This window comes from Antechinus flavipes, chromosome X (genome assembly GCF_016432865.1).
Source record: "Antechinus flavipes isolate AdamAnt ecotype Samford, QLD, Australia chromosome X, AdamAnt_v2, whole genome shotgun sequence".
NCBI classification, from domain to species: Eukaryota; Metazoa; Chordata; class Mammalia; order Dasyuromorphia; family Dasyuridae; genus Antechinus; species Antechinus flavipes.
The window spans coordinates 42,936,998-42,959,939 of NC_067404.1; the positions used below are offsets into that span (position 1 = coordinate 42,936,998).

General features: G+C 44.3%; 1 protein-coding gene across 2 annotated transcripts in view; it reads left to right on the plus strand.

The window, feature by feature from the left end:
* GPC4 (glypican 4) overlaps positions 1-22,918 on the plus strand; it is a 133,715-nt gene extending 110,797 nt beyond the window's left edge. For both annotated transcript variants that reach the window (XM_051968695.1, XM_051968694.1), the window contains exons 3-9: positions 4,317-4,708; positions 13,103-13,268; positions 17,450-17,580; positions 17,684-17,830; positions 19,025-19,161; positions 20,282-20,457; positions 20,545-22,918. In XM_051968695.1, the coding sequence (XP_051824655.1) occupies positions 4,317-4,708; positions 13,103-13,268; positions 17,450-17,580; positions 17,684-17,830; positions 19,025-19,161; positions 20,282-20,457; positions 20,545-20,756 (1,361 nt within the window). In that variant the 3' untranslated portion in view covers positions 20,757-22,918. The remainder of the gene's footprint in view (positions 1-4,316; positions 4,709-13,102; positions 13,269-17,449; positions 17,581-17,683; positions 17,831-19,024; positions 19,162-20,281; positions 20,458-20,544) is intronic.
* The last annotated feature ends 24 nt before the right edge of the window (positions 22,919-22,942 follow it).

Below are 22,942 nucleotides of genomic sequence, written 5' to 3' on the forward strand. Positions count from 1 at the left end.
CCGTCTCATTTCTCTCATTTTCCCGAGGCCACGTTTCCTATAGCTCCGTCAACCCGGGAGGTTCGAGGAACCCCAAGAATACGCTTTCACTCTTACCATTAAGTCTTCAGTGTATGAGGGAAGTTCTTTGTTTGAAGACTACGATTTGAACTCTGATTCACTTTGAACATCTTGACAAGGTTTAAATTCCATGTGAGCCAGGGTAACCCCCCCCTCTCCTCCCCATCCCATTTCCCCTGGAAAAAAAAAAGTGAAACTCTGAGCATTACTCTCTAGAGAATGAAAACCAGGCAAATTATTAATTTAAATGTGAGTCACCAGAGCACAGGTCAGATTTCTGAATGTCTAATTGGCTATCCTAGAGGAGAAGTTTCTTGAAATTTACCAACAATATGGCAAAACATACTAGGATCATTTTCCAGTGACCTGAAAAACATCATTTAATCTCTCTGAGGACAGCAAGGTGGCTTGGCAGCACATAGAGTGCAGGGTCCGAGTTCCTGACTTCAAATCTAGCTTCAGACACTTTAATAGCTGGGTGACCCTGAGGAAGTCACTAAACCCCACTTGCCTCAGTTTCCTAGTCCATAAAATAGGGCTAATAATCATTTCCCTATACATAGGGTAGTGGGGAGGATCAGGGTGGGTGTCTTGAATTTCTTTGATTACCAGAGTTTAGTTACTGCTCAGAGGAAGGAAAGCAAAAAGATAAGCAGGACAGGAGCAAAAGTAAGATCCGGGAAGCAAGACCCAGGGAAGGATGTTAACCATTAGCCAACATTGTGACCCTTTGTTGTCTTTTGCGTGCTTTGAGTCACCACGTTAACTGAGTTAATGTGTACTTTTCGTGTCCGTTGAGTCAGAATGGAGACTTCATGGTGTGGCAAAAAGAGGATTGAGTTTCAATCTTGGCTCTACCACTTACTATTGGAATGATTTGGGGTAGATCATAGCCTCTCTCTCAATTTCACTTTACTTGTGTGCAAAATTAATGAATTGCAATAGACTGAACTCTAAGGCCCTTTACAGCTTGAAATCCCAGATCGTGTTAACGGATCAGGGGACTGACTACTGGGTCTTTAATCCCAACTCTGTTCCTTATTAGCTGTGTGACTCTGAGCGAGTCACTTCCTGTATTTGGACCTCCTGGTTTTCTCCTCTGTGAAAATGCACGGGTTGATCTATACCAATTGTATCAAACTCAAAGAAAAATGGGAGCATCACCCTTGGGAATATGGGAGGCCACGTTTGGCCTGTGGGGTTTAACACCTTATACCTAGAGCAGAGCTTCTTCACCTTTTTCATGTTCTGGAACTCTATGGCAGTCTAGTAAAACCTGTGACTTTCTTTTCAGAATTATTTTTTAATAATCAATAATTGAAAGATTTAATTTTGGTCCGAGGTGAATGAAGGTGTATTTTTCCCCCTTTTTCAGTGTTTATGGACCTCCTGAAATCTAACCGTAGACACTCTTAACTTAACAACCCCTTGTCTAGATGATCCCAGTGATATTTCGTAGAACTAAATATTATAATCCTCAATTAATTTGCATATATAATGGTCAGGGTCCGATTCATTGTCCAATATGTCCTGGCAGTTTGCATTCAGGGCAATGTTACCATCAAAGATAGAAACTCACGTTTTAATTCCATAGTTAGTTTAGTTTCATTGCAGTTGGCTAAGACTGATCTAGCGATACACACACACACACACACACACACACACACACACACACACACACACACATTTATTTATTTAGCCAGATATTACCTATTTCTTAACTCAAGGTAGTAATAAAAAACATTCTGTAAAGCTTAAAGTTTCTTGAGAGAAAAAGATGTATTTCTGAGAATCCATCTCTCTATAATCTCTCTCTTGAGCCCTTTAAGGTTTATAGAATGATTTTTTGATAACTATCTGTGAGTGAGGAAGTATGGGATATCATTATCCCCCTTTGACAGATGAGTGCAACTGAGGCCCAGAGTCAGGAAATAGCAAATGGCCCAATGGAGATTTGAAATGCCTGCCGATTTGGCCCCAAGGCCAGGGATTCCTCCCCCTCAAACCAAACTGCCTCCCATTTTTAGTAATGGTGATGGTGTGTTTTTAAAGACATTTTCTCTCATTCTGTTTTATACAAATAGTCAGATGTTCGAGAATTTTCATATATGTAGGGACATAAATAAAAAATATATACATTGGAGCTCATGAGAGGCAGTATAAAATAGTAAGAAAACTGATTTTCTCAGGAAAACCTATACTCTTGGGTAAATTTCTTTTTAAAAATATTCTTCCCCCTTACACATTAAAAAACCTTTTTTTATGTTTTTTTTTACATTCTTTTTTTTTGCATTATTTCCTTATGAATCATGTTGGGAGAGAAAAAAAAAACAGAAGAAAAAAATGAACATAGCATATGTTGATTTACCTTCAGTCTCCATAGTTCTCTCTTTGGATGCAAATGGCATTTTCCATCCTAAGTTTATTGGGATCGATTCCCTTGGATCACTGAACCACTGAGAAGAAGAAAGTCTGCCACAGTTGATCATCGCACACTCTTGCTGTTATTGTGTACCACATATTCCTGGTTCTGCTTGTTTCCCTCAGCATTGTTCATGTAAATCTTTCCTGGACTCTCTAAAATCATCCTTCTGATCATTTCTTATAGAACAATAACATTTCATTACTTTTATATACCATGACTCATCCAGCCATTTCCCATCGGATGGGCTCCGATTCTTTGCCACTGGGTCAATTCCTTCATCTCTAGTGCTATAGATAGCTAACCCTAAATTAGAGATGAGTTTCTGTTTCAAAGGGAAGACCCAAACCAGGAACACCCCGGGTACAGAAATCAAGGGTCTGGCCCATGGGCATATTAGCTGAGGATTTTGCAATTTAGACACCTACTGTAGCTATTCCCTATACATGAATATACACAATCCCCTCTCATCAACAAAGGGTGATTATGGCTTCAGTTCCAAGAAGCCCCATTTTGAAACTCTTTGGAAAAGTTTCTTTTGCGAAGTTTTATTTGTTCTTTCCTTCTCAGTTTGAGAAAAAAATAGGTTTGACTGTTAGAAATATTCTTTTCGTCCATATTTAGGGATTCCACGTCAGAATCGCTAAAGAGTCAAATTCTGACTTGGTTCAATTGCTCTATTTGGTTTAGTGATTAGATTCCTCCTTAGAAATTTGGCAAGGAGATATTCCTTTTTATAGAAGAAAATATTCGGTAGAGAGTGATCCGTGTATATTTTTTCAAAGCAGGCTAGATGTATTCTTTAAATGTTTGGCTTTTTGGTGTTAAGAATATTTTCAAACCTTTTTCATTTTCTTTTTAAAGAGTAATTTATCTAGCTTGCCTTCTTAGGCCTCTTGACCCAAGTCATGCGTTTTCTCTTTTTTGGGAGGGGTATTGAAAAAGGACTGGATTGGGAGTCAGGAGAAACTAAAATTCCACCCAGAACTTGTGGAAACTTGCCTCACTCACTTTCCTCACCTACCATTTTGTGGTGCGGAAACCACTATCAGTGAAGACCTGTCTGGAAATTTTTCAGAGGGTGGACGGGGAAGTGGGAAGGAGGAAAAAAATGTCATTACAAAGCAACGTCGAGGCAATCGACTGATATTATATCAACTGGTTATTAGCATAAAGCCTGGAATATATAAGAGCTCAGGATACAGAGACAAAAATGAAATATTCCATCTGGGATGGGTGTGTGTGTGTGTGTGTGTGTGTGTGTGTGTAAAACACACACACACAGTTAAATGCAAACATAAGGAAATAATGCAAACAAATGTGGTCTTTGTATTGTCTTTGAGGGTCAACAAGGTTAATGACTTAATAATAACAGGGCTAACATTTCTATAGTGCTCTAAGGTTGGCCAGATGTTTTCCTTTAACTCTCTTGGTTGAGCTTCATGACAGCCTCCGCAAGTAAGGTGTTATTATTATTCCCACTTCTTAGATGAGGCCATTAGGGGTCAGCCAAGTTAGGTGATTTGCCCCCGGTCACTCCTAATTGCTTGAGGTCGAATTCGAATGTATGTCCAACACACCGTCCCCAAGATCAGTTTCCATTTCCCCATCTGTAAAATGGGGACAATAATGAGATACTTACCTCACAGAGTTTTAAGAAATGGCTCTGCAAGTCTATTTATTATATGTGTGACCACAAATAAGGCATTTCACATCTTTACACCTAACTTGTCTCTTCTGTCAGAGGAGTGGGACTTGTTCTGAGGCCCATTCCCCTTCTAAATCCGTGTTCTCCTGATCTCAAAAATCCCATTATTCTTCATTTCCCTTCTAGAATTCTTCAAAGAGCTACTTGAAAATGCTGAGAAATCCTTAAACGACATGTTTGTGCGAACCTACGGTCGATTATACATGCAGAATTCTGAGCTCTTTAAAGATCTCTTCGTGGAGTTGAAGCGGTACTACGTCGGGGGCAACGTGAACCTGGAAGAAATGCTCAACGACTTCTGGGCCCGCCTTCTGGAGCGCATGTTTCGCCTTGTGAATCCCCAGCACCATTTTACAGATGAGTACTTGGAGTGTGTGAGCAAGTACACAGAACAGCTGAAGCCCTTTGGGGACGTGCCACGGAAGCTCAAGTTACAGGTGACCCGGGCCTTTGTCGCCGCCCGAACATTCGCCCAAGGTCTGGCCGTCGCGAGAGACGTTATCAACAAAGTGTCTGTGGTAAGCTCACGGTCTTATGTCGTTCTAGAGTCTTGATGTATATAAATGGGCATATCTGAGACAGAAGAATGACTCTGGGGGTATACTTGACTACTCTCTAGTCCCCATCCAGAACCAGAGGGCACCCACCCAAATGGACCCGAGTTCAATGACAATAAGGCAAGCATTAGATTTGGAGTCAACAGACTCTGGTATATAAAGGCAGAGTAGAGAAAAACACATTTAGAGGTTCAAGGCGCCTTATAGTCCATCTAGTTCAACCTTCTTAATTCATAGAGAGCCAAAAGAAAACCGGTTCAAATATTAAAATGACTTACCCACAGTCACGTGGGTGGTAAATGGCAGAGTTGGGATTTGAACTCTGGTCCTCTCATTGTTACATCATGCTGCTTCTCAGTTCTTTGTGCATTATTAGCTATGTGGCTCCGGACAAGGCGCCTGACCTTTGAGAGGTAATTTCTCCTCTGTAAGGTGGGAAATAGTGCTGATAATCCCTGTGCATTACAGGGTTGTTATAATATCACGTACGTAAAGCTATGGCATCTTTTTAAGTGTCATGTTAATGGCAGCACGGAGAAAGACGTGTATAAAGGGCTAGCCTTGGGCTCGGGGAGACTGGAGTTCAGGCCCCTTTTAAGTGAACCTCCATTTCCCCCTCTGTAAAATGGGGGCATCGGCCTAGAAGATAACTAGGTCCCTTCCGGCTCTACATCTTAGTATCTATAGAAAGAGCCAACTCAATTATGGAAACAAATGAGCCTTTATGTATAATCTCGCAGGGCACCGGGCACCTCTTGCAGTTGCCGAGAAGGCACCATCGACATTGTTAGTAGGAGTTTCTCCACCTGGAAGTTCTAAGTACCAATGAGAGCGCAGATCCAGGCCCTATCCCTTAATATTAAGGGCCTGTAGTAATACTATCTGTAATAGCTAACTTTAGAGATACTATACCAATCCTGTCTGATGCAAGTATGAATTAGAATAAGAGCTAACATTTATATAGTGTTTACTATGTGCCAGATAGCAGAGTCACAGATTTCAGAATCAAAAGGGAAGGGGGAAGAGAAGCATCGATTAAATCCCTACTGTGTGCCACATCCTATGTTAAGAGCTCAGCACTTTACAAATTTGATCTCATTTGATCCTCATAGCAACCCCAGGAGGTAAGTGCTTGTTATTAGCCCCATTTTCCAGATGAAGAAACTAAGGCAGCCAGAGATTAAGTGTCTGAGGTCAGACTTGAACTCGGGGAGATGAGTTTTCCTGACCGGCACTGCGGTGCCACCTAGGAGCTAATGAATGAAAGCATGGTTATACCCATTTAACAAAAGAAAGTGACTAGCTGAGGGCTAGGAAAAGGCAAAGCGGACACCACGGTGATCACCAAAGTCCGTGTGTCCTGAATCGTGGCCGGTTTATCTGGTCCCCCGGAGCATGCTGCTTCTGCCAGACAGTTCCCATTCCAGGCCCTGAGAATCATCATCAGTGGATGGGGTTGGGGGGGGGGGGCAGGAATAAGGGAAAAAGTATTACCGGCGCAGCAAGAACGCTGCTGTGTTGTCCCTTATGGTGGCTGGCTGTTCTGTGGGATGAGAATGTGGAAAAAACACATTTCCAATTTGTATCCGGGATTCCAAAATCGAAGGACCAGTTCCGTGTCTCTCAGCTGTGCTGTCTAACGCACGTCCCAGATGTGTGGTGGGCGACAGGTGTGCCGTGGCTTCCACAAGTTAGGCTACCTATCCAGCAGCGGATCTTTGGGACAGCACGCTGAGTTCCAAGGCCCTGACTAACCCGACTTTTGTGACACAAGCCACTGGCTTGGGGTCTTCCCGTGCAGCAGCAGAAGCTAAATCCCAACATTTGGAAAGCATCTCTGCAGCAATAACTTGTACCCAAGTAGCACTGCGGTGTGCCAGAGCGGGAAAGGACCCTCCAAATCAACATGTTTCTCGTTCATCTTCTCATTTTCCATGTGAGCGAATGTAAGATCACAGCTCCTGAGCTGGAAGGGCCTTCAGAGACCATGTAATATAAACTCTGAATTTTACAGATGAGGAAACTGAGGTCCAAGGAGGCAGAAAGATCCATCAGTCTTCCCATTGAGCCACACTGCCTCTCAGGGTGGCCTCGCTCAATCACAATGGCCCCCATAGATTACTGCCCCTGTTGGACTTACACTTGATTCAAAATAAGGTAGGAGATATATAAGAACTGCGAGCATCCTCCAAGCAGTCTTGCTTTGCCAGCTCTTTTTTTTCCCAAGCTTGATGAGCTTCCTAACCGTGACCCTTACCTCCTGGCATCTGTGCTGGCACATTCTGGGCCAGGGCATCATAGAGTCATGATGTCAAACTAGAAAGACTGAATGCAATCTCACTATACCAACTAGGAAGCAGGGAAGGGAGGGGGTTCGTACAAGTGAACGCGAGTAGGGACAAAGCTGGTTTTTCGTCTGTCCTCCTCAGCCTCCACACGGGGGTCTCTTTCCCAGTGCTTTTTTTCCAAGCCTGTAGGCCATGTACCCCTAAGAACCTGAGCTTTGCTCAAAGGTTTTCAATGACTTCCCCCCCGGTGATAGCCCATTGCAACTGGGCCCCCATCCACGGGCGATCTCGGCCCTTGCCAACACAAATTGTCTTTTGGTTGCCTCTGCACAAAAAAGGCGTGCGTTAAATAGCACAGCTGACAGAGATGGAACTGATCCTTAAATTTTGGAATCCAGGCTACAAATTGGAAATGTGTTTTTTCCAGATTCTCATCCCACAGAACAGTTTTCATTGGAAGAACTCACCGTGATGGAGCTTGGCTTTCGTGCTCCTCGCCCGGTTCGGCAAAGCACGCCGTGTGCAGGCCCGAGCTCTGGCTGCCTTTGGAGCCAGCGGGCGGGATGTCAAACCTTTCTCGTTCAAACCCTAGCGACCAGGTTTTGAGCTCGAGCCATGGGCTTACAGGATCCCCCGGCTCCTTTCAAGGCTCAGCTCGAGTGCCCCCACATCCACCCCATGTGGAGCTAGAGGGGCCCTTAGTTAGAGGTCACTGACTCCAACGACCTCATGTTCCACATGAGGAAACTGAGGCACAGATTGGTGAAGTGACTTCTCATTAGTGTAGATCAGGAGTCCTCAAACTACGGCCACGGGCCAGGTGCAGCAGCTGAGGATGATTATCCCCCTCCCCGGGGCTATGAAGTTTCTTTATTTAAAGGCCCACAAAACAAAGTTTTGGTTTTTACTCTAGTCCGGCCCTCCAACAGTCTGAGGGACGGTGAACTGGCCCCCTATTTAAAAAGTTTGAGGATCCCTGGTGTAGAGTCACATTGCTAGTAAATATCTGAGGCAGAATTTGAACCCAGGTTTTCTCGACTCAAATCTAGTCCCTTAACATCTAGGCCAGGGCAGTTAGGTGGCCCAATGACCATAATACCAGAGTTGGAAAGAATTGGAGTTCAAATGTGGCTTCAGCTATTAACTAGCTGTGTGACTCTGGGCTAGTCACTTCACCCTGTCTGTCTCAGTTTCCTCATCTGTAAAATGAGCTGGAGGGGGAAATGGCAAACCACTCCAGCATCTCTGTGAAAAAAACCTAAAATGGAGGTTTACAGATTTACAGTCAGACACGTGATTGAAATGACTGACCACCACCAAACTCTTACCGCATCTGGGATCCAGTGGACCATAATGACGTATAAAAAAAAACACTACCTCTACACTATGTCCTGACCTCCAGCACAGCTCTAAGTGACCCTTGTGCTCTTTCCCATTTAGGCATTCAGTTTTTCCTGACTTTTTTTTGATCACCCCGATCCAGAAAAGCAAGAGGCATAGGAGGGCCTGAGAGGCTAGCCCATTTCTGGCCCCTCTACCCCCCCCCCAATTTTACAATCTTCTTCTCCAGTCATTAAGAATGGAGAGCAAATTAAATATTTCCAACGTCCTTGTTGCTGTCAGTTTTATCTGGTAGCCTTGCCTATCTGGGACACAGAGAACCAGGAAGTAAATGAGGTGCGGTGGAAGGGTCACTGAATTTGGAATCCGAGGGATCTGGGCTCAGATAACTCCCCTGGTACTTGAAATCTGTGAGACCTTGTAAGGCATCTGACTTCTCTGGGTCTCAGTTTCCTCATCTGGAAAATGAAGGCATTATGGACCGCATGGTCTGTCAGGTCCTTTGTAGCTCTAGAGCTAGGGCGAAAAGAACACGAATTAAGCACCGACTATGCGAGGGGTCCTAACTAAGCACTAGAAAGAAAGCAAGAAAGTTCCTGCCCTTACATTTCAATAGAGGAAGCTATCTGATTTAGGTGGTCAGGGAGAGGGCTATGGTCTTTGGCCAGGAGGTCCCAGGATGGTTACCTTCTCTTGCCCTCTCTGGGCCTCAGTTTCCCTCCTTTCTCTGTACCATAAGGGAATCGAACTGGATGACCTCTAAGGGCCCTCCTAGCACCAGCTATGTGATCCTTAAGCAGACACCACAAAATCCCAGGCTACAATTCCCATGCCTTACTCAGTCCCCACAGGGGGCAGCTATGCTGACTCAGGGAACAGAGTCAGCTGATTGGTCAACAGTTTTACTTTCATCAAAGTTAACTTTCAGGTGTAAAGGAGTGATTGAGGTTGACCTAAGACACAGATTTACAAGCCAATTAAAGCCCCATTCTAACTGAACAGTATGTGTGCTACATGCATGCATTACAAAGAACAAGTGGAGAAAAATCCCCCTTTCCAAGAAGTTTGCATCCTAATGGGGGAGAGGCCACTAGTACTTAAACTGGCAAATGTAAAATTCCCCCCCCCCTTACTTTTCCCCCAGGACTCCAGGACATATCCACTTGAATGGCCCCATCCAGTCAAACTCAGCATGTCCCAATCCTGCTCATCAAAATCTCCCGGCTTCCTCCATCCTGCCTCCAGAGCAGTTTAGAAGGTTTCCCTTTTTCCTTTCTTTATTTCATTGACTCCGTGATCCTTCAGGCTTCCTGAGCTCTGGTCCTCTGCCTTTTTGGATCATTAGATGTTAAATGTGGAATAAAAAAAAAAAGGCTTGAGAGGCCCATAAAGTTTCACATCCATTTTCTCACTTGATCCTGGGGAAGAAATTGAGCATTGGCTCAACACGGTAGATAGAGCCTTTTACCTAAGCCTTCCTTAACCTCAGTTTTCTCTTCTAGAAAATGATCCCTTCCATTTGGAAGGCTGGGATATTTTGAAGGGATCCAACCCATTCATTTTCCAGAGGAGAAACGACTGGCTAGCCAAGTTAAGTGACCCAGCCAAGTAGCGGAGCCAGTCAACTCTAAATCTGATGCCTTTTCTGTTATCCCATACCCATGTTCCATCTTCTTCATCCGTCAGTGTCCTGTACATATGTTCCTGAACTCTGTACTAGCTCACTTTTTTCCGGAGTACTTCTTAGATTCACCAGGTCATCTTCAATCGACCTTCTGCCATCACCATGATCTGTCACATCAGGCCTAGATTGGTGGAATAGGCTCCTCTTGCTCTCCTTCTGCCAGTGGTATACTGTATTCTTTACTGCCAGGGTAATCTTAAGATCCTGAATTCTGTGCCTCCTTCTTAGAGTACCAAGCAAAAACTCGGACCCTGGAATACCCTCCAGATGCAGGGGTCCTCAAACTTTTTAAATAGGGGGCCAGTTCACCATCCCTCAGACTGTTGGAGGGCCCGACTGTGTAAAAATACTTTGTTTTGTGGGCTTTTAAATAAAGAAACTTCATAGCCCTGGGGGAGGGGGATAAACGTCCTCAGCTGCCACATCTGGCCCGCGGGCCATAGTTTGAGGACCTCTGCTCCAGAGGCTGCACCCAGCCTTCCCATCTAACCAATTCTCTTTCTAATCCCACTCTCTTAAATCACTGGCTTTCATCCTCAGCTCTCATCCCCTGGGCTCTTTCTGGTCTTGACACCTTTATAGCTTACCCATCATTCAAGAAAGGCCCGGATCCTACCAACTTCAGGAGACCAGAAGTCTCGGGAATAACATTTAAGGCGATGCAGATAGGAGACCGAATGTTAGTAGCTTCTCTCAGGGATCAAAACAAAGAGATGAAATGATAAGGAACAGATGTGGAACACTCAAGTTGGGCCCTGCATGAGAAATTTATGGAGGGACAGTGAGGCAGGAGGGATTGGCTCTTTGGGAAAGCAACTAGTGATCCTTGAAATAGGAAATCTGTACCCAAGTCCTCTTCTGCTAATTCATCATGGGATGAAGCACTCTGTGGCATGACGGCCCTGCCCGTTAAGATTCTGAGAATAGAGAATACAAGACCTGGCAGTGTTCTTAGAACGTAGAACATTAGCGGCATGATTATTTGGAGACTTGAGAGTATTGGTGCTAGGAAGCTCCTTGGAAAAGAAAGGGACTTAATTCTTCGGGGATAAATTCTCAGCACCAAAAAAGCCCCTCTCGGGGACTTTCTGGCTCATTGGAAAGAGGAGTATGTGGTTCGGAGGGTCAGTGTGGGAGAGAATTTGAATGAACTTGGACTTCTTTCCAAGATAAACAAAGGCCCAGGACAAAGGAGAACTCGGTTTACTGTGACATGCAATTGTCCTTGAAGGGCCTGCACCTGGTCAGGCCCGGGAGCACTTGAGAGGATCCGGGCCCCAGCGTTCGGTACATCACCCTGACAGATCCACAATCGGGCTAGAGTGGGCACTGGCCTTCTGCCAGAAAGCCGATTCGGGGACTTTAGTCGCCCTGACACATAGCAGTCCCCGTTGATTTCTCCCACAATGGCGCGGCCCTCGGGCCTGGTGAAAAGTGGCCTTTTTTTATTTTATTTTATTTTTTACTTTTTTTTTCCCGAGGTACTTGAAAATTTCTTTCAAAATATGCAAATGAGCTTGGGGCAGAATGAAGGCTAAAGGATGAAAAGAAGTTTGAGATGGAAGCAGTTACTTCATTTTGACTGGCTGGGGAGGAGCGGGGCCTCCCGAGAGCTCGGACTCTGCCCTCCCGGGCTGAACTCTGTTCCATCAGTGGGCAAAAGGAATTTCCCTGACCCCCCTCCCGCCTCCCCGATGTAACAGATGCCCTTCTCTGAGTCCCTATCCATGCCCTTTGAGGACTGAGAGGAGAAACTCTCGCAGCGGGGCTTCGTTATTCGACAGCTACTTAGAAAAAGGGGTGAATAGTGAGGTTATCTGGCTGACTGGGAAGGGCAGAGGGTTCCTCCTGGGGTTGGAATGTTCTCCTTTTTTCCTACATTGAAACAAAACAGAGAGGAGTACATCCTAGGCTTTAGGAAGTCTAAGAAAAGGGCTGTGGGCGGGGAGCTCCAGTGACCTCCGAGCCCCTTTCAGCTCCGGGACTCTTTGATTCCAGCTTGCAAGCATGGGATCCTCAATTTGTTCAAAAGTTGAACTCCTTGATTTTTTTTTCCTCTTCCTTCCAAACAATGTGAAGACCGAGCCCTCGGTATTACATACCCTCCCTTCCCAGAGAGACTCGGCCCCTGCTGTTTCAGGGCTTACTCGTATTGCTTGAAGATCTTCCAAATCTGGAAGACCCAGACAGCCCTACCCCCCAACCATCTCTCAATCTTTATCTTCTTCAAAGATGAACTCAGGTGCTCCCTCTTCTAGGAAGACTGCACTCTGCCATACTATGCACCCCTCAGCCCTTTCCCCAATTTTTTCTCCATCTTGTCCGGATTCCTCCTTTGGCTCATCACTTCTCCACTGGGTCATAGTTATCTGAATACACGTATCCCCCGCACCACTGTAGCAAAATTTAAGATTGTGAAATAAGCACAGGACCTTCTTCCTGCATAATAGCAACTTAAGAGAGGTTTGTGTGCATTGGGTTAGAGAGCATCATGGCATCTTGGTAATGGACGGGACTAACTAAGGCATCGTTTCGACCCTTATCATAGTAGAAAGTTTCTCCGAGAAGTAATCCAGCGTCTACCGGACACCAAGGCAGTCCATTTCAGTTTTAGAGAGCCACATTTCAGTTCGTCTCAACATTAAATGCCCGATATGTGCAAGTCTCTGTGCCAGGCACTGGGAATCTGAGCTGAGATCTTGCTGATCTAGTACGACCGGCCGATTCCAGAGGTACAATTGGGTTTAGAGTGGTAAAAAAATAATGTGCCTCTAAAGATATACCTAGTGTCAAGGGCAGAATTTAAACTGTCTTTCTTGACTCCAAACCTAAACAATGAATCCAACTTATTGGAAATATTGTTATTAGTCAGTCTGTCTGCCAGGTGTTCTACAAACACATCAATCCGGGGCTAAGGGTTGAAGTTTCTCAGGTATTGATGTGAAAAAATTATCAATGAATGCAAATGTGCTTTTCCTCTGAGCTGTGAGATTTTAACACAGTTGCGTGATTTTTTCCCCCCTTCCCTTTCTCCTTCCTAAGGTCAATCCCACACCTTCCTGTTCACATGCCTTGCTCAAAATGACCTACTGTTCCCACTGCCGTGGCCTGGTGACCGTGAAGCCTTGCTCTAACTACTGTTCCAACGTCATGAGAGGCTGTTTGGCCAACCAAGGAGATCTGGATTCGGAGTGGAACAATTTCATAGGTGAGGTTTTGGCCACGTATGAGCTTGCCTCGTGGCTGATGCTGAAATGGGCTACCCTGTTGTAGCTCCCAGGAATGCTATGGTACAGGTGATGTCAACCCCGCCTCCCACTGACCCCCTTCCTGTCAAAAGCGATCGCTCGAATGAACAGAGATGGAGAAGGGAAGAAGACACAGGCCCCACTGATTCTGAATTTTAAAACTATCCCTTGTTAAGGCCATTTTTCAGTCCCATAGCTTGACCTTGCTGGGGCCCGTTGGGGCCCGTTTTCTTGAGAGATGAGGTGATCAGAGTTATAAATCCAATATTATATGGTAACCGCAGAGCTCCATCAATAGGAAGCCATGATGTTTCATCATCAAAAGCTAATTTCCGGAGTGCCGACTTTACACGTTTTATGTGTGGAAACTGTCAGGAGACCTGGGTTCTCTCTTCTTGCCCAATCTGGAACAACTCCCTTAACCTGGTTTTGTTTTTAGTTTTTCTATCAGTGAAATAAGAGGGAGGCACTTAAGGATCTCTAAGCCCTTCCATCACGGCTATTAGGAGTCTCAAATTTAGGTACGCAAGGTCCAAGTGAGACAACACAGTTTAACATAAAGGGTTTGGAGGCAGAGAACGGCAGTTTGGATCCCCAGCTTCTGCTTCTTACAAACACTGCGACCTACTGACCTGAGCCTCAGTTTCCCTCTCTTTAAAATGAAAGGCTTAGATTAGGTGAGCTTCAAGATTCCTTTCAATTGAACTTTAATTAATGATCTCACATTATCACCCTCTGTAAGTGGCTCCATTTTAGCATGTGTTCATTTAGAGTATGGACTGGACCAAATGGCCACCGAGGATCCTTCTTTATCTAATTCTATGGTTTTACAAGTTAGAGCAACAGAGTTCACTCTTCTTTACTTTGTCCCTCCATCACCTTGGTTTCGTTATAGAATTTGGCTTACTTTGGAAGCTCTTGCTTATTGGTGCACGTCACGGCAACGCGCAAACAATTCATTGGTTGGTGTTTGGCCAGATAAGAGTTAAGGAGGGGACTTTAGTCTTGCTAGGAGCTAATTATCATATTAATTCTATGGGAAAGTGCATCAATATCTCAGCTATGAGAGATAGGATTCTTGCTTTGGTGGGAAGAGGGAAGCTTGGAAGGTGGGATTTCAGTAGAACTGTTACCCACCTTGAACACCAAGCAAAAAAGAGCAGGGACCTGAGAATCAAAAGGCTGTGGAGGCTATAGGGTGAAAGATACCCAACGCAGGAGCATTTCAGACAAAGGGCTCTCGGGCTCTTTTCCCCCCAAAATTGTTCATATAATTTTTTTTTTCTTTTATGGCTTATTATATTTTTTACATTATTATATTTTTATTATTTTATTATTTTTTACATTATCCCTCCCACTAACTTCTATTCCAACATTTCCCCTCTCTCCCTCCACCATCTCCTCCCAATGGCAAATAATGATCTTTATTGATAATAAACCCCCAGTACCCTGACAGTGATGAACTTGATTTGGTTTTACTCCACTTCTTTCGACGAGTTGCCCTTTGCTGCCATAACAAAGGCATTTTTCTGTTCTCCGACACAATGGCAAATTCACAAGAAGCCTTTCCCTGGGTTAGGACTATCACTTTATGGACTCCCTCAGTTAATACAAGCTAAGATTACCTTTTATTTGTTATCACTTTTTGAAAAAAAACAAAAAAAAACAAATGCATCTTCTGGAAACCCACCTTTTCCAATCTCACAGTTCCAGGTTAGCTTATGAGAACCATCAATCAGGCTCCATCTATCAGCCAACCACAATTTCTTCTCTGTTATAATTGATTGGAAGCTGATAGGTAGGATCGCACCTTTTCCAGGGGCTAATTTTAGATGACTAAGCATTTTGCAACTGAAGTCTGATAAGTAGTGACCAGGTTTACTTGGTTGGACCCTTCCAAGGAAGGTGGAAATATCTAACAAAAAAGCCCGGATGGCATGGGGAAAATACAAGTCATTGAACCTGTACTCTTTACAATCTAGAGGCTTCCACAGCACCATCTCTATAAAATAAAACAGTTAGGATTTCAGATTTAGAAGGTATCTGGTCTAGGTATGAGCTTGGATTAGTCACTTCCCTTCATTGGGCCTCAGTTTCCTTCCCTGTAACATTTAGAGGGTAGACCAGGTAGCCTCTAAAGATCCTCCTTGCTCTGGATCCATTACCCTGCAATCAGTTACATCTTAGGAAGATGAGCATGTTAGTTACCCATTGGGAATAAGTGATAAACTGGGGCCATCTTTGGCTCCATCCCACACAGCTTGATATGTATTAGATAGCTTTGTAAGGAGAGACATTTTTTAAAACAAATACATTTGCCATCATCCCTTCTCCCATTTCTACTACTTGGCTCTGATGTTTCCAGTTCTGGCACGAGTTCCTGTTCCCATAGCGGTTGCTGGTTAGAAAGTACGTTCGTCTCCACGTTCTCACTGGCTTCTCTCAACAGAAGGGGGCTGTAGTAAAGAATACCAGACTTTATAGAGTCGGCAGCCATGGGTCCGAACCTCAGCTCTGTCATATATTAGCTGTGTTACTATGGGCAAGTCCCTTCCCTGGCTCCGAAGCCTAGTTTTCCTAGCTGTAAAAATGCACAGCTATTTTATGATGCTGTAACCTAACAACTTGTAAGATAGGAAATCATTTTACAGAGAAGGAAACTAAGGCCGCTTCTAAGAAGCCGGGTGATTTGCTCCAATGTTACCCAGAGAATAAGTGACAGAGCAGGGAGAACAGGGAATTGGCATGGTCATTCACAGATGTGCCTTCACTTCTCCAGAATGGGCATCGTACTCAACCAGCTTAGCTGGGCCCGACCGAAATCCAAAGCGTGCAAGGATATCTGAGGAAGGACAAAGAGTTTTAACAATGTCAGACTGTGACATTTGGTACAACTGTGCTATGACTGACCAAGAGAGACTAGCTTTTAACCCATTTTGTGCCCAATATCAGTTTCAATTGGAGACAGGCTCCAAGAACACAGGCCCCTGGGGTTAAATTGGTCGGGTTGATGCAAAGGTTATTCCAAGTATAGAAAGTACTCCTCTTTGGGCGGGAGAAAATGGGAAGACCTGGCTTCGGGTCCTGCCTGTACCACATCGGCTCTGTGACCTTAGGGAAAACACTTGACTTCTTATCGTGCTAGACTATAAATGGCACAGATGCCAGCTTTCATAGGTAGAGAGGAAAAAATTACCCTCTGGGTATTCCCGGTACCACTGAAATCCCACTTCAGTCTCCATTTCTCATTTCAGGCATGAAAAAAATGAAACTTGATACAATGGAAGGAATCCGAGTGGCCTAATAGTTCTAAGACCCAGATTCATGTGTCAATTCTGAAGCTTACTCACAGTGTGATTGGGCACAAATCAGTTCAGCTCCCAGCCTCTGTTTACTCATCTGTAAAATGAGAATGATGGCACTCGTACTTCAGTTGTTAGGATGCATTCAGTCTAAGAAACAACTCTTAAAAAGCACACCCTTTCTAAAGCAAGGCACTATGCTAGGCACTGCGGGCAAAGAAATAACCAGCATGAAAGCACCAAGGAGCAAAGAAATGGCTTTTTATAAACCTTTAGATTGTCCTTGTACTCACTTGGAGCCTTCCTAGCATCTCACGGCCAGATTTAAACCCCACAGTCTTGGAGTCCTGGGTCCCGGCTTCCAGCCCTTACTGTTTCTTAGAGTGAGGGCCTGAACCTCCGAGGTCCAGGTCCCCCAGGGACTTGTGGGGATTGCTGTTGTGTCACACATCAGGGCATGGCCCTCAATTTTTCAGCCGTGTGGTCCCCAGCAAATTTTTCTGGCGACAGCAGTTGGAAGATACCCAATCGCGGCTGGCCTCAGTGGGGGAGAACCAACCGTTCTTTTGGCCATGTCTCCCTTTAGAGAGAGCCATGTTCAAGAAACATGAGCGTTTGGAGAGATGTGATATGCTTATTTGGTACCATGGAAAGAATGTGAAAACATAACTAAATAAAACACAGTGGATGAGTGCCTCTTTTCCCAAAAAGAGGGATAGTAATTTTATTTATATATCTATATATCATCTCACGTGCATGGTTTAAAGTCGAGATTGTTCACCACTTGCCTATGCTGCCGATTTGATTTTTATTTTGGCCTCTGTTCTCTCCCCTGCCAGATGCTATGTTGATGGTAGCAGAGAGACTCGAAGGACCCTTTAACATCGAGTCGGTCATGGATCCCATTGATGTGAAGATATCTGATGCAATTATGAACATGCAGGAAAATAGCGTGCAAGTGTCTCAGAAGGTAACAAGGCCAAAAGAGATGCCCAGAAGGTGGGGAGATAGTTTGCCTATTTCTCTGGAGGCTCTGTCCTTTCTCTAACCTTACCATGATCCATCCCCTGCAGGTTTTCCAAGGCTGTGGACTTCCCAAGGCCCTCCCAGCAGGCCGAGCCTCTCGTTCCGTCCCCGAGAGCGGCTTCAGTGCCCGTTTTCGGCCGTACAATCCAGAGGAACGACCGACGACGGCTGCCGGCACGAGCCTGGACAGACTGGTGAGTAGGGGCTTACCGGCTAGGTATCCAGGTGCATGAAAACAAATATAAAGTAGTAAGCTACACCAAATTATTTGTTCCACAAGCCTGGAAAGCTTGTTTTCAGGAAATCGTGTGGGACCACCTGGGCCAAGAAAGATGCCTCTCCTTACTGTTCCTATCTCATTTTGGAAATCATGGGGGGGAAACTGATGTGACAGAGTATATAATGTCCTCAAATTCCCAGCATACTGTATCAGGAACTCTGGGGATCCAGTCTCAGATGGTCTCCAGATCAGAAATATGGGCCAAGATATAGCTCAAAGGCCTTGTCGCTACAGATTCAGTCTTTTTTGAAAGCTCGGGCCTACTGCCACCAGGCGCCAAAAGTGTGTAGTCTGGCCACAGTAAACGACACGGCACAAGGCTTTTTAGAAAAACTCAGACCCACCACTGCCAGGCCCATGGAGATTCTGTCCCACTGCAGTCAAACTTGATCTAGTACCTGAAAAAGCCGACTAGAAATCTCATCTACAATACCTCCCCCCTCCCTAACACAGTTGCCCAGTGTTTGCTTAATTACATCCAGTAAGGAAAAAGCCATTATCTCCCAGATTGACCCATTCCTCCTTTGGACAGTTCTCATTGTTAGAGTTTCCTGAAAGTCACTTCAAATCTGCCCCTTTGCATCTCAGAAACAGAACAAATCTAATCACTTCCTTGTGAAATCCCTTTAAATACTCAGATAGTTGACACATCCCTGTACCTCTACCATCCCCAGTCTTTTCCAGTTCCTTCCCAAAGTCCAGGGACCATATACTACTGAGCTTCCTTCCAGCTTTAAATTTTATCCAGCAAACTGGGTCCAAGCAACTATAGCCACATAATAGCTTGACATTGGCTACCCCGAGGTCAGCTTAATCATCCGCCAGCAGCAGTTTCTCCCTTCCTTCCCTCCTTTTTCCTCCTTCCTTCTTTCCTTCCCCCAGCTGATCTTAGCTATCGCATTGTGTTTCACTTTGCTCCTATGTCTCTGGAGGACCAAGGAAAGCACCAGTGTGCTAGTCATTTCTTCCTCATGCTAGCTTTATGATTTTTTACCCAGCCTTAAAATTTTTGAGATTGGATTGTGTTTTCTATGGGGGTGTTTTTGCCCATATGATATTAGGGGAAGGAGAAGGATGGTGGTGTGATTCACAGGCCTGTTTTTACCAGGTTACGGATGTGAAGGAGAAGTTAAAGCAGGCCAAAAAGTTCTGGTCTTCCCTCCCGAGCACCATGTGTAATGATGAGAAGATGGCACCTGAGCATATCAGTGAGGACGAATGCTGGAATGGAAATGCAAAGAGCAGGTTGGAATGGGCATATGTCACGGTCCAGGTTTTGTTTTTCAGGGGATTGGGGGAAGAGGTTGGCCAGATTACGGGTAAAAGAACTGTAGTCATCACTAGAAGTAGTCATAATAATGGTTCCCATGACTATGGCACTTGTAAGGACCCTTAATCCTGCTTGCCTCAGTTTCCTCATCTGGAAAAGAAAATGGCAAACCACTCCAGGATCTCTACCAAAAAAAAAAAAAAAAAAAAAGAAGAAGAGCCTCATTCTACAGATGGAGAAACTGTAGCTCAGTTCAGTGAGGCAACTTTCCCATAGTTCTATCCTTATTAAGTGCTAGTCATACTCACTAAAACACCTACTGATTGGTACCTAGATTTAAGAGACAAGGCAGCAAGTTCAATTCAACAGACATTTCTTAAGACATTACTATGCTCAGAACCCTGAAATTCAGATATCAGAGGAAGACAGAAAAGGGAATCATGTATCATCTGACTTCAAGGAGCTCATATCCTAGTAGGGAAGGGCTAAGATGTGTCCACAAATTAGGTTTTCTTTGACAGGAGGTATATTGTTTGAATAGAGAGGCATGTGTATCCACTCTATGGGGTTTGGTCTATGCAAATGCATGGTGGGATCAAAATGGGACTTGGGAGCGAATTTTCTATTGAGGTAGATTGTGATGTACAGAGTGCAAAGAGGGCTTACCTTAAAATATGCTGCAAGATGCAGGCACTAGGTGGGCTTAGAGTCATGAGAGATCCGATTTTCAATCCCGGCTTCTTCATTTACTAGCTTATAACTCTGGGCAATTCTTTTAAGTTTAAGCCCCCTCTGTAAAATGGGAACCATAATATTTGCACTATTTCATAGCTTTGGTAGAACATATGTCAGAAACCTTAAAAATCTGTAGAAATCAGATTTATCCGCTTTGTTTTACAGACATATTTTGGTATACAGACAAACACACACACACACTCACACACTTTCCAGTTTTGTTTTAGGGGAGGGGGAAGGTTTTTGAAAGAAAGAAGAACCAGTTATAAGGTGGTAGTTACCAATAGGCTTGATGTGACTTGATCATATGGATGCTTATACTTTACAGTTTCTCTCAACTGGGATCCTTTTTCGTTGCAGGTATCTCTTAGCAGTGACTGGAAATGGATTAGCCAATCAGGGAAATAATCCCGAGGTTGAAGTCGATATCACCAAGCCAGACATGGTGATCCGCCGCCAAATCATGTCCCTCCAGATAATGACCAGCAAAATGAAGAATGCCTACAACGGCAATGACGTGGACTTCATCGATATCAGTAGGTTGCTTTTGTCACGGGTTACTGGGTGGATACCTTTCACACTGAAGAGAAGCCCCAACAAACGTGTTTTTTGTTCCTCCTTAGGTGATGAAAGCAGTGGGGAAGGCAGTGGTAGCGGCTGTGAATATCAGCATTGCCCTTCAGAGTTCGAGTTCAACGTGACTGACAGTGAGGGGAAAACGGTGGTTCATGGTAAAAACGCGGGCGAAAACTCGGCCGCCGGTACCATTTGCTGGTCTCGTGCTGTCCAGGCCCTTTGCCTCTTGTTTTTGGCTGTGCAAAGACAATGGAGATAATTCAACCACTTTGAACAACAGACTTTCACTACCCATGCTAAAAGGCACGCCAGTTTTCACTTTTTATGCCATCCTAGTGACTTGGCTTTATAAATTAATGGACAACTGTGTACAGTTTTTACTTTTATGGCCATTGGTTTAATTAAAATGGCAACCTGGTTTTTTTCATTCACTGTTTTGGGAGGGTCAGAGGAAGACTTAGAGTCGGTCCTGCCCACCCTAGAAGCATTGTTCAACGTGGCTGACAAAGTGTATATACCAAGCTGTAGCTAGCTGTGCATTTGTTTGAATCACTCTATCGGTTTTTTGTTTTGTTTGCGGGGTCATTTGCTTTTTTTTTTTTCTTCCCTTTCTTTCCATTTAAGATCTCACTGCATTTCTGAAAAGAAAACCGGTGTCCCCTCTTGGCAGGAGAGGAGCCTGCCTTTCAGAAATCTGCATCTGCAGGAGGGGGCCAGGTTTTCCTTAGCATATTCAGAATGAAACGAAACAAAACAAAAACACCCGGCCAGCAGAAAGATGTTTTACACAGCAACATTTCCATTTAGCCACATTATGGTAGTTGCTTTATCTGGAGAGAAGTGGAAGGTAATTTGTTTTCTATTATACAGTAGAGCCAAATGTGAAGGCATAATTGGCTAGGGAGCCATATGCCCGATTGTATAAAGCATTAATGCCAGGAACAGGTTATATAGACTTCATTTATAGCTGGTTATTGGAAGAGGCTGCTGAGTCCCAGTTTTGCATAAGCTAAGATCTGTGGGCCATTCCCTGAAATCTCTTGTAATTAAAGTAAAACTCACTTAAGTTTTCCCATTCGATCTCAATTCAATTCAACAAGCATTTACTAAGCATCTATCACGTGCCGGATGCCCGTGCTAGACACTGGGGATACCAGGCAAAAGCGGATCGGCCCTTGCCCTCAAGGAGTTTACAGTCAATTGTGGGCTTTAAGGGGCAAATGACTGCATGGATAAGTAAATAAACTAATTTTCAGGAGAGAGTGCTAGCCAAGTGGAAGGATCAAGATAGTTCTCCCTTCTAAAGCTTAAGGCATTCAGTATGTCTAAACTTTTTTTTTTTAAACTACACACACACACACACCAACTTGGACAAGTGGCAACAGTCACATGGCCTTGAAGGACTCCTGGCCCTGTCTTTATCGGGAGGGGATGAACTTGAAATGGTTAGTATTAGAGTAGGGAGGGCCTTGACACTGGCTCAGTCTCTTCCCCCATCCCCTTCTGGACCAACGTCATGGATTTTATATTTGGCTAGCACTGATAAGGGGGAGACCTCCTTAATCCAGTATAGGAGGAGGACATAAGACAAAGCTATCTCTGATCCAAGGTAACGATTGAGCCCACAACCTCGGCCTTGAAGCAGCATGGATTGTGGGCCAAAGTCAGCATTCATTTGCAAATGCTTGTATGAATTTAATTGAGAGCTCTTCAGTCTCAGAGATTGTAAGGCGGCTTAATCGAGGGTTTCCCCCCTCTCTGCCGCCCTGGCCCTCTGTTTAATAAGCCAGTGGTACGGTACAGCAGCCGTGTTGCAGCCAACAAATCTGAAACCATTTTAGCATGACCTTAGTGCCCAGTTCTGGAGAGATAGGTAGAGCTGATAGACCACACCTCACAGGTGATCTGCAGTGCTTAGGGCACCTTGGGAAAGGCTCTTCTTTCTCTCGGCCTGTCAATAGAATAACCACAGCCTTGCCTCCAGAAGAACCCTTTCTTCTTATCCCCAAATTGGAGTGAAGGCCGAGTGGCAACTCGTAAGAATATGAAAGATGTAATAGATCGCCTTCATAGTAGTTAGCGAGTCCTCAGAAAAACTAAAAGTGATCTGCAAGTCTCTTCCAGTTTTCAACACCCATTAGGAACCTAACCAATGATAGAAAATCTAGAACCTAGAAAGAGGTTTGTTGGTCATTGTGCATACCTTCGGTCATGTGAGAATAATTCTCTATTTTTATATTGAAGCATAATTACTTGATAGCTCAGGGTCAACATTTCATTCACCGTTTTACACTAAATGTCTGCAAAATGGGGAAAATGGAATATTTGGGGCTGTTGTAAACAGAGGCTTAATTTTATTAGATGTAGCCAGTTATTTATTAAAGCATGATGTTAATAAAAATAGGCATATTCCAACAAAAATGGCTTTTTTCTTTCTTTTATAAG